At 40.2% G+C, this 15,057-nt stretch overlaps 1 protein-coding gene across 2 annotated transcripts in view; it reads right to left on the bottom strand.

Annotated features, from left to right (window-relative positions):
• The window catches only part of clpxb (caseinolytic mitochondrial matrix peptidase chaperone subunit Xb), a 28,203-nt gene extending 17,024 nt beyond the window's left edge, over positions 1-11,179 (bottom strand). The window contains exons 1-4 of one of the 2 annotated variants that reach the window (XM_062035254.1): positions 10,758-11,179; positions 10,260-10,340; positions 5,263-5,423; positions 5,058-5,172 (exon numbers count right to left, since the gene is read on the bottom strand). In XM_062035254.1, the coding sequence (XP_061891238.1) occupies positions 5,058-5,172; positions 5,263-5,423; positions 10,260-10,314 (331 nt within the window). In that variant the 5' untranslated portion in view covers positions 10,315-10,340; positions 10,758-11,179. The remainder of the gene's footprint in view (positions 1-5,057; positions 5,173-5,262; positions 5,424-10,259; positions 10,341-10,757) is intronic. The other variant, XM_062035255.1, reaches the window with a different exon arrangement.
• Positions 11,180-15,057: the final 3,878 nt, after the last annotated feature.

Genomic DNA, 15,057 nt, shown 5'->3' with positions numbered 1-15,057 from the left:
TTTGATGACATGTTTTAAATAGGTTAAAATCCAATCTGCACTTTGTTAGAATATATAACAAATTGGACCAAGCTATATTTCTAAAAAAGACAAATCATTATTTCTTCTAGATTTTCCAGAACAAAAATTTTAAAAGAAATTCAAAAGACTTTGAAATAAGATTTACATTTGATTCTACAGATTTTCTAGATTTGCCAGAATAATGTTTTTGAATTTTAATCATAATAAGTTTGAAGAAATATTTCACAAATATTCTTCGTCGAAAAAACAGAAGCTAAAATGAAGAATTAAATTAAAATGTATTTATTATTCTTTACAATAAAAAAAATAAATTTACTTGAACATTGATTTAAATTGTCAGGAAAGAAGAGGAAGGAATTTAAAAGGTAAAAAGGTATGTGTTTAAAAATCCTCAAATCATTTTTAAGGTTGTATTTTTTTCTCTAAAATTGTCTTTCTGAAAGTTATAAGAAGCAAAGTAAAAAAATTAATGAAATTATTTAAACAAGTGAAGACCAAGTCTTCAAAATATTTTCTTGGATTTTCAAATTTTATTTGAGTTTTGTCTCTCTTAGAATTAAAATGTCGGGCAAAGCGAGACCAGTTTGCTAGTAAATAAATACAATTTAAAAAATAGAGGCAGCTCACTGGTAAGTGCTGATATTTGAGCTATTTTTAGAACAGGCCAGCGGGCTACTCATCTGGTCCTTACGGGCTACCTGGTGCCTGCGGGCACCACGTTGGTGACCCCTGTACTACTTTAATTACACATCAAAACCCTGCGGCTTATAGTCGGGTGCGGCTTATATATGGAGCAATCTGTATTTTCCCCTAAATTTAGCTGGTGCGGCTTATAGTCAGGTGCGGCTTATAGTCCGGAAATTACGGTAATCATCCAGACCTGCACAATGAATTTAAAGGTAATGTAGTTAACCAGCTCCCCTGCTGTGCACATATAGATACATAGACGCGTACACAGCTGGTTGGCTTGTTGCCAAATAGCAGCGGAATCTAAACCGCCAACGTGGCATAAACTAATGCAAGTGAAATATTGAATTTTCTAACAAATTCATACAATTTGTGTTTTATCTTTAACAATGTGTTGTACCTGCTCCATGTCTTATCTGTGTAGTTTCAGACATATTATTGTTTTTAGTATTTACTAATTATCAGTGATGGGCAAGCTACTTGGTAAATGTACAAACCCCGTTTCCATATGAGTTGGGAAATTGTGTTAGATGTAAATATAAACGGAATACAATGATTTGCAAATCCTTTTCAACCCATATTCAATTGAATGCACTACAAAGACAAGATATTTGATGCTCAAACTCATACTTTATTTTTTTTTTGCAAATAATCATTAACTTAGAATTTCATGGCTGCAACACGTGCCAAAGTAGTTGGGAAAGGGCATTTTCACCACTGTGTTACTTGGCCTTTCCTTTTAACACTCAGTAAACGCTTGGGAACTGAGGAGACACATTTTTTAAGCTTCTCAGGTGGAATTCTTTACCATTCTTGCTTGATGTACAGCTTAAGTTGTTCAACAGTCCGAGGGTCTCCGTTGTGGTATTTTAGGCTTCATAATGCGCCACACATTTTCAATGGGAGACAGGTCTGGACTACAGGCAGGCCAGTCTAGTACCCGCACTCTTTTACTATGAAGCCACGTTGATGTAACACGTTGCTTGGCATTATCTTGCTGAAATAAGCAGGGGCGTCCATGGTAACGTTGCTTGGATGGCAACATATGTTGCTCCAAAACCTGTATGTACCTTTCAGCATTAATGGCGCCTTCACAGATGTGTAAGTTACCCATGCCTTGGGCACTAATATACCCCCATACCATCACAGATGCTGGCTTTTCATCTTTGCGCCTATAACAATCCGGATGGTTCTTTTCCTCTTTGGTCCGGAGGACACGACGTCCACAGTTTTCAAAAACAATTTGAAATGTGGACTCGTCAGACCACAGAACACTTTTCCACTTTGTATCAGTCCATCTTAGATGAGCTCAGGCCCAGCGAAGCCGACGGTGTTTCTGGGTGTTGTTGATAAACGGTTTTTGCCTTGCATAGGAGAGTTTTAACTTGCACTTACAGATGTAGCGACCAACTGTAGTTACTGACAGTGGGTTTCTGAAGTGTTCCTGAGCCCATGTGGTGATATCCTTTACACACTGATGTCGCTTGTTGATGCAGTACAGCCTGAGGGATCAAAGGTCACGGGCTTAGCCGCTTACGTGCAGTGATTTCTCCAGATTCTCTGAACCTTTTGATGATATTACGGACCGTAGATGGTGAAATCCCTAAATTCCTTGCAATAGCTGATTGAGAAAGGTTTTTCTTAAACTGTTCAACAATTTGCTCACGCATTTGTTGACAAAGTGGTGACCCTCACCCCATCCTTGTTTGTGAATGACTGAGCATTGGAATGGAATCTACTTTTATACCCAATCATGGCACCAACCTGTTCCCAATTTGCCTGTTCACCTGTGGGATGTTCCAAATAAGTGTTTGATGAGCATTCCTCAACTTTAAGTTAAAGTTAAAGTACCAATGATTGTCACACACACACTAGGTGTGGTGAAATTTGTCCTCTGCATTTGACCCATCCCCTTGTTCACCCCCTGGGAGGTGAGGGGAGCAGTGGGCAGCAGCGGTGCCGCGCCCGGGAATCATTTTGGTGATTTAACCCCCAATTCCAACCCTTGATGCTGAGTGCCAAGCAGGGAGGTAATGGGTCCCATTTTTTTATAGTCTTTGGTATGACTCGGCCGGGGTTTGAACTCACAACCTACCGATCTCAGGGCGGACACTCTAACCACTAGGCCACTGAGTAGTATTTATTGCCACCTTTCCCAACTTCTTTCTCACCTGTTGCTGGCATCAAATTCTAAAGTTAATGATTATTTGCAAAACAACATTTTTTTATCAGTTTGAACATCAAATATGTTGTCTTTGTAGCATATTCAAATGAATATGGGTTGAAAATAATTTGCAAATCATTGTATTCCGTTTATATTTACATTTAACACAATTTCCCAACTCATATGGAAACGGTGTTTGTAGTAAGCTAAGTTACAAGTTACTCTCGAATAATTGTAGCTAAGCTAAAAGGGAAGCTAGCCCCATAGAATTGTAGCAAACTACACTACGAGCTACACGGCAAAAGTAACTTGCTACATCAGAGCTACATTTAACGGCATTTACCTGTATATCTATGAGCCCACATGTACAATATCAATGTTAATGTAACAGAGTGTACACAGGGACACAATAAGGGTCCGTTACTATTAACTATTTGTCATTTAGCTGGGGACACCCTACAGCTACCTCTCGGGGTTTCCGCACACCACTGTATGTATTTATTCGGTTTGCCTTTTCTTTGGCCCACCTCTATAATGTTATTCATTTTCTCTGCCTACAACTAAAAAAAACAGCATACATCTATACAGTATCTTGGCAAAAACAACAATAACTTGTGTGTGGTTTGGGAACAGTTGGTAATGGTTTTGTGCAGTAAAACTTTTCATGAACTTATCTCATTTTTATATGTGTTAATTAAATTTGTGTTGGAATTCTTGTTTACAGAGTATACAACTAAAAACTAAGGTTTTTTGTTTTCTCTAAACGCATACATTTGTCTAAGTATGGCTAAGGACATGCATTATTGTGGGTTTCCTGCACGTCGTCTTTATCACTGCAAAAACATTTAATCTGCGAGAAAGAATCTCTCTGCCGTTTTCAAGTATGTTTCTTTTTTTATGAGTGGTCAGCTTGAAGCGTCCCTCTGTCTCCGACTCCCTCGTCATCATGTTATGACTTTGCTTACTAGTTTCTATGACCCTCCTTATTTTGTCTCTGATTGGCCAGTCCATAATGTTTCACTATCGTCTTAGCCAATTATGACTCATCATACCGAACATATCCACACACGCACACCGCCACTCCCACCCCACGCCTTCACCACCGCTTGATTTCCTTAGGGGTGATGAACGGCTGATCAGCGCTTTAGCAGCCTGCCACCTTAGCCCCACTCCCTCCCCTCTGTTGTTAGTTTTGTGGACTCTATGTAACATGTTAATGTGTGCTTATGGCTATTGAGTCTTTTTTTCCTTGTCCTCAGTCTGGATCCCAGTCTGACACCAAACCTTTTTTTTTGCAGTTTGCACATACTTTTCAGACGTGCGAAATTAAGGTGCAAAATAGCATTTGCAGTTGAGTTTTATTATTGATAAATCAACCTGCGTGTGCAGAACAATACTATTTATGTGTTCTCCTCTGAGTGTTTTTGGTTTTCTGAAGACAGACAAATAGATTGCGCTCCTTATTCTGCTCACTAAAAAGACGCATTCCTCTGTGTACACGTTTAGTAGATCAGCTTTGTGTATGCCATCAAGTTTGCACGTGTTTCAGTCCACACAAACCTTTAATGTCTGTGTCGCAGATTTTGGCTTGCCCTCTTTTTATACTTGTTTGTTTACATTACTGTGGCAAGTCTCGAAAAACTTAGCGGGGAAGCGAGAGAGGAATATATACAGTCAAAGAGCACAGACAAGAGAGGTTGAGGTTATGAAGTTGTTTTTTAACTCTCTTATTTGAAAATGTATTATACAGTGATGGACTTTCAATGGTATGTGCATTTATAAAACAAAATTATAAAGGTCTATAGAAAAATCCTTGTTTATTTAAACTATTTTCCCTTAAGAAGCACTGAGGCCAGAAAGTGTGTTTTATTAAATTCATCAAAATATTACTTGGTTACTAAAGTAAACAATAGCTGTAGCCCTAAAACTATCTTAAAGAGTCAGCTATATTTTTTTCCTTCATATACAACCGGAAGGTTCCAAGTTGTAAATTCCAAGTATGCTATTTCCAACTTCCCAACCATCTGGAAAGCGGTACTAAATCATAGACATGTATGGTATTTTGAATCCCAAAAAATACTATTTCCTCTGGGATGTTACAAGTTCGATCATGACTGCTTTTTTTCGTGGATTTAAGGTTTAAAAAACAAAACAAATGTCAGCCTCTTTCCTGACGTTTACTCACAAACAAAGGTTTCTACATGTGTGCAGGGGTCTCCACATTTGGGGCATCGTAGCTGGCTTCCCCCTTTGCCTGATCCTCCAGAGCCTGAGGTTCTCTTGGCCTCACTGATGCTCTTCTGTGTAAACATGGTATCAAGTTACAGATCCTGTATGTGCAAAACTGAGTGGATTCTTTACAGCAGAGGCCGCCTGCAATTTCAAGTTACCTTTCCACCATCACTCCCGCTGTCCTTAGTTGTTCCATCTTTGGCGGCAAAGCAGACAGCTGTCTCGGAAAAGGACCTTACCCGCACACGGGGAGGTAGATGAGCGTCCTTGGAACCATAACGACTCACAGAGTAAAACTGGAGCATAGAGCAGGACAATCCTGGAGCAACAACAACAGCTAATTGACTCCTAACTTACACAATACAATGACTCAAACATGGCATGATGGCTATAACTACATGACTTGTACAAAAAGTATTGCGGTGGTAAATTAATCATTTAAGTATTTAGATCATATGACTGGTAGTTAATCAGTCGTTTTTCATACTTTTCCAATGAGCAATAAACACACAAACATAATTTGTATTTATTACACTGAAGCATAATAAGAATGAAGCCTTAAAGTTCAGTTTATATTTACAAATTAAAAAGAAAACATGTATTTCAAGGTGTGTAGTAACTTGTACAGCTTCACTGATATTTGGCTCAAGAGGAAGCAAATAATATCACTGACCCTACTTGCCTTCCATATTGACAACATGTTTTCTTTAATTACTTCCAAATTTGATCATTGTTAATCCACATCACAAAAGTAGGTACACTTGCACAATTTAGTACAGTCGACCCTCCATTTACGAACCCCTCTATTTGCAACCTTTTCGATTTACAAACTTTTAAATTAAGCCAAATATGCCTGTGTGTGCAAAAGGCAAAAAAGCAGGGTACACCATTATAGCCCTCTACTTCACTTGTTGTGCAGGACAAGTCAGGTCTCAACACTCCATGTGTGCCTTTGCTTTGCTTTTTTACCTTTTGGCAAATTTTGTCCATCTTGCTAACTCAATATGAGTCTCAAAAACTCAGAGGAACGTGGAAAGAAAGGAGCGAATCAGATTTTTCTATTTTAAATGTTTATTATTGAAGCAATATTGTTGTTTAAGTAAGGGATTTTTGTGATTTTGTTTGACGGCACCATAGTGACTTTTGTGTGCGCGCGCGTGTTGGCAGAGCATAGAATGTTGTTTTGGCTTTTTTATTTAATATAAAGTTGATCTGTCACCCCCTTGTTATGTTGGTTGGATATACAGTACTGTATATCACTTTATATTGTGTTCCAAGTGTACTAAACTACACAAAAATATTTACTTTTGTCAAGGCTGGAACCCATTATTCATGTTGACATTGTTTCTTATGGAGAAATCTGCTTTACTATGCAAACTTTTCGATTTACGAACCCTGTTCAAGAACCAGTCATAACCCGAAGTTCCACTGTAAGATCAAATATAAGGGTTTTTATTTTACAAATCATCTTTTGCTTAGGCCCCTTCTACACTAAGCCGGTTATCCAGGGTAAATTACACCTATTCTTATCCTTGTCCACACACACACAATGGTCGTTTAAGACCCCCTCCACCCTCCGGCGCAACACAACCGAGTATGCATGTGCGAAAAATATGTGCGCGTCATAGTCACCTCTGACCTGGAAGTGTATCCTTACCCTGTGTTTCGATGTAGACTATTGCCACATTTCTTTTAACAGTAAACCTTGCTTGCCTCACCATCAGCAGCTGTTAGACTAGCCCTATTATAGTGAATCACACCTGAGCCATCATACATGAATCATATCTTTAATGGACGTTTGAAAGTAAACAATGTGATAAAGAACATTTTACAACAATCATAGATATCTGTTCAGGAGACTGTGCTTGTAGGCTGAAATTGTCAGTCGTACTTGACAGCCGCAACCACTTCATGGCTTCACAATAGTTATGGAGTACAATACTAGACGTTGAGTAATCGCTCGACATACATCGCAGACAATAAGTAGTAATAGTCTGCTTTGCCAGTCCAAATGTATTCGCTGTTTTCCGTAGTCTGTCGTCTCCTCTTCGACAAATGAACAAAGTTTTTCACTAAGTAGAATCACAGCTGACCTGGACATTCGAAAGTTATCTTGCCGCTCAGCTGGCAAAACACACTCGTTGACAAACATATCCCATCAGGCTGCCGTTCTTCCAGGCCTTATCCAAAACCGTCGCTCAACCATCTATGTTGCCGTCTGAGATGTGTTGTATCCGAAATAGCTGCAATCGCGTTTGCTTCTCTTAAGGTATTCATGTGATTTCCACACGGGCATGTCTGGATGACTCGCCTCCATCTTTCTGACATCACTTCTTGTGTTGGGCGCGGTCTTTCTGGCGTCACTTCCTCTCCGAACTCAGTTTGTAAACAATCAATGAGTCATACAAAGCTAAGAGCCGGAGATTTAAAAAAATAGACGGCGCACTTACCCGTGTAAAAAATTGTCCAAGCTGATTTAGTGTGGCTGAAACGAGGCTTAGGCTAAATAATTAATTATTCGTTTAAGGGGTTATCCGGCTTATTGTAGACATAGCCTTAGAGCTGTTAAATGATCACTTTAATTGACCTTATCATGAAGTGTATGATTAATCGGCATTTATACAAGATTAAAGCAATAATTATTTCATGATTAATCACATGGGTTGTTATATTTGACAGCCTTAGTTTTGATTGACAATGTCAAAAAAGGTGCCAAAAACAATGTGCACTACTGTTGTGTAACTGCACTGCATCATATCGAGAGTGTTTTTTATATCGCTTTGTATAATAGCAAAAAATTAAACACCACTCTGAACTCTCAAGTTTTTGGGATCATTAGAAGACCCTGGCCTGAAGATCGGAGGCTGCGCCCTGAGGAGTAGGGGCATAGCAAATCAGTGATGTACTGAGGGGCCCCACCATGCAACGCACGGAATGTCAGGACTAAAATCTTAAACTCAATGTGGAATTTAACTGGAAGCCAATGATTACTGGATAGAACGGGGGGTGATATGGACTGTTCTGGGTGCACCGGTCCTAAGTCTGGCAGCCGCATTTTGTACAGTCTGAAGCTTCTTTAGCGTTGACTTACCTACTCACTACTCGTACCTACTCAGTGGCCTAGTGGTTTGAATGTCCGCCCTGAGATCGGTAGGTTGTGAGCTCAAACCCCGGCCGAGTCATACCAAAGACTATAAAAATGGGACCCATTACCTCCCTGCTTGGCACTCAGCATCAAGGGTTGGAATTGGGGGTTAAATCACCAAAAATTATTCCTGGGCACGGCCACCGCTGCTGCCCACTGCTCCCCTCACCTCCCAGGGGGTGAGCAAGGGGATGGGTCAAATGCAGAGGACAAATTTCACCACACCTAGTGTGTGTGTGTGTGTGACAATCATTGGTACTTTAACTTAACTTTAACTTTTAACTTTAACTTGTTGAAGAGAGTTAAAAGCAAATGGGACCAAAAAGTATTTAATAACAACTTTTTCAAATACTTTTCGGACCCATTTATCATACCATACACTTAGGTAAAACGGAATCCATCCTATTTGGGTCCCACATCAACCTTAAGAAAGTCAGTGACTTCACTATTAAAGTGGGTGACATTGTTATCACCAGGAAAGATGAGGTCACCTACCTAGGTTCCATTCTAGAGGCTAATCTTTCCTGTGATAAAATGGCAACCAAGGTAATCAAAAAGGTCAACCAACGAATGAGATTTCTCTACAGAATCTCCTCTCTGGTCAACAAAAGCACCATGAAGATTCTAGCGGGAACTCTCATTCAACCCTTTTTCGATTACGTTTGCACCTCCTGGTACCCCAAGACCTCCAAAACCCTTAAATCTAGACTCCAAACATCCCAGAACAAGCTAGTCAGGTTACTTCTAGACCTCCACCCCAGATCACACCTCACTCCTACCCACTTCTCCAAAGGGTGGAGGACAGAGTAAAACAACTTGCACTGAGCCTAGTCTATAAAATCCGCTACACCTCCCTGACACCGAAGTACATGTCAAACTACTTCCATAACGTAAATGACCGCCATGACCACAACACCAGGGGGAGCTCCACTAACCACGTTAAACCCAGATTCCGATCTAACAAAGGTCTTAAATCATTCTCCTTCTGTGCCACATCAATATGGAAAGCACTCCCAACAGGTGTAAAAGAAAGTGCATCTCTATCCTCCTTCAAAACCGCACTAAAAGAACACCTCCAGGCAACTTCAACTCTAGACTAACCCCCTCCCCGGATTGTAAATAATCAATGTAAATACTTGTTCTTATGCTTTCTGAGCTCACTATGTTCACTGCTCGCCTACCAAGTCAGACCTACACTGTTTCAATGTCCATTTCTCAGATGATGCAATTGTTGATGACTGAAGTGATGATATCAACCAAACCTAACCCCCCACCCCAGATTGTAAATAATGTAAATAATTCAATGTATATACTCTGATGATTAACTTGTGTGATGACTGTGTTATGCTGATAGTATATATTTGTACCATTAATTGATTTACGTGGACCCCGACTCAAACAAGTTGAAAAACGTATTCGGGTGTTACCATTTAGTGGTCAATTGTATGGAATATGTACTGTACTGTGCAATCTACTAATAAAAGTTTCAATCAATCATTATGATAACGTTTTTATGAAAGCGAATAACTACCTTCTTTTTCCCGTTACTCTAATGTGCAACCTGAATCAACAATGATTAGAGCTGCACATATGAATTTAAGTAAAATTTAAAAAAGGGGGAAAAACAACTCCAAAAGTATCTATGCCTCACCTGGTGTTTAGTTCACCGCACGTCACTGGTTGAAACAGTTTTACTTTACAAACGTTAGCTTAGCATTGGGGTTTAGGTGCATAATACGTCACAACAAGTGTCATGGAGGTTAGCCTTTTTTGATTGATTGACACTTTTATTAGTAGATTGCACAGTACAGTACATATTCCGTACATCCATCCATTCTCTACAGCGTATTCCCTAATTGACCACTAAATGGTAACACCCGAATAAAAAGTTGTTCAACTTGTTTAAGTCGGGGTCCACGTTAATCAATGCGTGGTCCGCGGACCTCAACTAGAATTGAGCAAAACAACAATGTCATGCAGCGTTAGCAGACTTCTGCCTTTCCGTCTTACCTCTGTGTGCTCTGTTTAGGAACAACCTCGCCGCCGAAGCACACGGACAGGACATAACTCCTCTTTTGAGTCCAAAAAATCCTGTGCGACACACAAAAAAAAGTGGGCTAAATGAGCAGAACCCGCACAGTGGAGGGCGTCTGATGCTAACCATTTCGTAACGACGGCGTCACGGTTAGCATTAGCACGACAGGTCATTCCCTATTAAAAAGGTAGTTTGTTACTTTTATGACAATTGTACAACATTAAATGCACTTTCTGACCGGACAATTGCGTGTTAATATTGTCACAAGTCCAAAACGCCATTAAAGCGGCTAAATAAACAATGTAGCTAAAGTAAGCTAACATACGCTTATAGGCCAAAACCATTTAGCATTTTCCCAAATAAGTGGGCAGGAAGCAAAACATGTTTCACATTAGACACAAGATTCACCTACATATTGTTTTTAAGGTCATTTACAACAAACAACACAGTACTAAATGACTTGTTATACTCACAGGGAATGAGGAAAAAAACAACAGTCTTTGCCTTGGTGACAGCTCCCTTGGTGACGTAATTGCCACTATAGTTGGAGTGCGACGGGTCAAGTTGACATGGTCATACCGCAGTTCCGTGCGCATGAAAGTGGAACCCGTTCGGCTTCTACGGAGCCAGCACTTCCCAGGTGGGCCACGACCCACTGTGATGTAACTCCTGCGGTTGCGAAGTAGGTCGGCTTCCCGTGCTAGCACGCTCACTAGCTCACCGCTCGCAGCTGCACGGAGGAGTGATTGTGTGCACACACGGATGTGTAGTGGCGTGGAGGCTGGACTGCCTCGCACAATCCACGACTACCGAAACATCCACGTTGTTTCAGATCCGCTTGCTCTCGCAGGAGGCGCAAGGTGCATTCAGGCAATCTTTGTGATGTATCGATTGATGACTTAGTCTCGCCTCACTGGCCACATCATTAGGCACACCTACAAACACCAATGGCCGATGCAGAAACCAATCCTGTCAGTGTTTGCATTTAACTGTTTTGATTTTGATACAGCATTCAAGTTGTTGTTTTAAGTTTTATTTCGAACATGCATACAGTTACAATGTGATACATCACGTATTTTGGTTGTTTGAAGTCTTCATTTCCATTTTCTCATTACATGTCCAAAAGGGAGGCGGCACGGTGGAAGAGGGGTTAGTGCGTCTGCCTCACAATACGAAGGTGCTGAGTAGTCTGGGGTTCAATCCCGGGCTCGGGATCTTTCTGTGTGGAGTTTGCATGTTCTCCCCGTGACTGCGTGGGCTTCCTCCCACTTCCAAAGACATGCACCTGGGGATAGGTTGATTGGCAACACTAAATTGGCCCTAGTGCAGACCTGGGCATTCTGCGGCCCGCGGGCCGCATCCGGCCCTTTGTGCGTCCCTGTCCGGCCCGCGTGAGGCCAATTATAAATTACAAAATAAATTTAAAAAAGTATCTATGTCGAGTGTGCAATACAACGGTGCTGCTTTTGTTTTGAAAATCGTTATTTGTTTTACTTCCGTGTGGACGTATGCGTGTGCGTGATTGTGAGTGAATGAACAGCTGCAATTACAAAATAAAGTTGAAAAAACATCTATGTTGTGCGCGCAATACAACTGTGCTGCTTTTATTTTGAAAAGTATTATTTATGGGCGTGTGTCCGTGTGTAACCTGTGAGTGAAGATGCACATGCAGCGACAAGTGATGCACGGTTTACACCCGAGACGCTAAAAAGAGAAAAGTTGATGAGGAATGGCGTGTTTTCAACAAGACATGAACTGCAAAGCAACGTCCCCTCTAAGGTGCGTGCCTGCGCAATTGCGCACTGCTCAAGCGTCCGCTGCGCGCAGCAAGTATATGCCGCGCACCAAATCAAATCCCATCTGAATTCTAAACAAAATAAACATATTTATTCTATGGAATTTTGCAATGCAACTTTGAGTGACAGTGACAACAAGCGGCCCTAACGGTGTTCGTCAACACCGTTCAATTGAACACCGTTCAATTATTGTAACGTCTATCGAGATGCTTCGAGGACAGGAATTATATCGATCACTTTATTGAGCAAAACTGTTTATATTCGGACATAACCACACCAAAAACAAGAGTAAAACAATTCTATCTCGAAAAACTTGTCATTTTCTGCCGTACAAACCAGGCCAAAACCAACTTGTCATCTGTCACCAACACGCATAGCACTAAACCACTGGTGCGTTTATGGCCACACAAAAAGTCGGACAACTCAAACACCACACAAAGTTACACTATGACTCAGTCATACGTGTGCTTATTTTACTGTCATTTATTATTAATGTAAATTTATTTATATTAGTCATGGAATGCTGTTACACACACTATGTTGAAGTATTACTATTATTATTAATTATTATTATTATTATTATTTATCTTACGGTATATATCGAAAATAATATTGAGCAAAATTTAATTGAAATATTGTCGATGTGGCCCTCCAGCAGTGCTCGGGTTGCTCATGCGGCCCCCGGTAAAAATTAATTGCCCACCCCTGCCCTAGTGTGTGAATGTGAGTGTGAATGTTGTCTGTCCATCTGTGTTGGCCCTGCGATGAGGAGGCGACTTGTCCAGGGTGTACCCCGCCTTCCGCCCGATTGTAGCTGAGATAGGCTCCAGCGCCGACCCCAAAGGGAATAAGCGGTAGAAAATGGATGGATGAATGTCCAAAAAGGAGTACACTGCAAAAAGTCAGTGTTCAAAAACAAGAAAACAAACACAAAAATTAGGGGTATTTTATTTGAACTAAGCAAAATTATCTGCCAATAGAACAAGAAAATTCAGCTTGTCAAGACTTTCCAAAACAAGTAAAATTAGAAAACCTCAATGAACCCAAAAATACCTTAAAATGAGTATATTCTCACTAATAACAAGTGCACTTTTCTTGGTAGAAATAAAAAATGAGACCTTTTTGCTCAATATGTTGAAAAATATTCTTAAATTAAAGGCCTACTGAAATGAAATTTTCCTATTTAAACGGGGATAGCAGATCCATTCTATGTGTCATACTTGATCCTTTCGCAATATTGCCATATTTTTGCTGAAAGGATTTAGTAGAGAACATCGACGATAAAGTTCGCAACTTTTGGTCGCTGATAAGAAAGCCTTGCCTGTAGCGGAAGTAGCGTGACGTCACAGGTTGTGGAGCTCCTCACATTGTTTACAATCATGGCCACAAGCAGCGAGAGCGATTTGGACCGAGAAAGCGACGATTACCCCATTAATTTGAGCAAGGATGAAAGATTTGTGGATGAGGAAAGTGAGAGTGAAGGATTAGAGGGCAGTGGAAGCGATTCAGATAAGGAAGATGCTGTGAGAGGCGGGTGGGACCTGATATTCAGCTGGGAATGACTAAAACAGTAAATAAACACAAGACATATATATACTCTATTAGCCACAACACAACCAGGCTTATATTTAATATGCCACAAATTAATCCCGCATAACAAACACCTCCCCGCTCCCGTCCATATAACCCACCAATACAACTCAAACACCCGCACAACACACTCAATCCCACAGCCCAAAGTACCGTTCACCTCCGTAAAGTTCATACAGCACATATATTTCCCCAAAGTTACGTACGTGACATGCACTTCATAACAATTACCTACACTTTTATTCACTTCCTGTTCTCAATTTGTAATGCTCAGTGGCCTTGTGGTTAGAGTGTCCGCCCTGAGGCTGGAAGGTCGTGAGTTCAAACCCCGGCCTAGTCATACCAAAGACTATAAAAATGGGACCCATTACCTCCCTGCTTGGCACTCAGCATCAAGGGTTGGAATTGGGGGTTAAATCACCAAAAATGATTCCTGGTCGCGGCCACCGCTGCTGCTCGCTGCTCCCCTCACCTCCCAGGGGGTGATCAAGGGTGATGGGTCAAATGCAGAGAATAATTTCGCCACACCTAGTGTGTGACAATCATGGGTACTTTAACTTAAACTTTTTTAAATTTAAATCATCCGTCCGTCCGTCTGTTTTCTACCGCTTGCCCCGTTCGGGATTGCGGGGGTACTGGAGCCTATCTCAGCTGCATTCGGACGGAAGGCAGGGTACACTAAACACAGCAGTTCTGATAAATAAATAAATAAAGTAAATTGTTATTCACCTAATGAGATGAATAAGATTGTTACATTTTCAATAAGGTTCAAAATGTTTATCAGGATTCTTCTTCTTTGTACTTTATAAACACTTTGAGTTGGAACCGTTTCTTAAACTGGATCATTATTACTTTGTTTGACTTCTTTGCTTAATCCATTCCATAATTTAATTCCACATATTGATAAACTACAGTTGTAAGTGTTGTACATGCATACAACATTTTTCTGTAAGACTATATTTCTCCTCTTTTGTTGAGAGGAATTGTTGTACATTCTTGGTTAGCAGGTTATAGTTTGATTTGTACATCATTTTAGCTGTTTGCAAATGCACCAAGTCTTTGAATTTCAATATTTTAGATTAAATATACAAAGGGTTTGAATGTTCTCTATATCCAACATTATGTATTATTCTAACTGATCTTTTTTTTAACACGGTTAAAGAATGAAGCATACTTTTGTTTTTATTTCCCCTTATTTCTACACAATAACTCCGATATGGTAACACTGGCGAGCAGTAGAGAAAATTGAGTGATTTCTGGTCCAGAGCATATTTTTTTAAATTCATTATTGACACATTTCTTGCAACCTTATGTAGTATATTTTTAATATGAGATTTCCAGTTAATTTTAACCATATGTCATTCATTCCAAAATTGTGTTTCTTTCA

This window comes from Entelurus aequoreus, linkage group LG24 (assembly GCF_033978785.1).
Source record: "Entelurus aequoreus isolate RoL-2023_Sb linkage group LG24, RoL_Eaeq_v1.1, whole genome shotgun sequence".
Classification (NCBI taxonomy): Eukaryota; Metazoa; Chordata; class Actinopteri; order Syngnathiformes; family Syngnathidae; genus Entelurus; species Entelurus aequoreus.
This window is presented reverse-complemented; position numbering and strand designations above follow the sequence as displayed.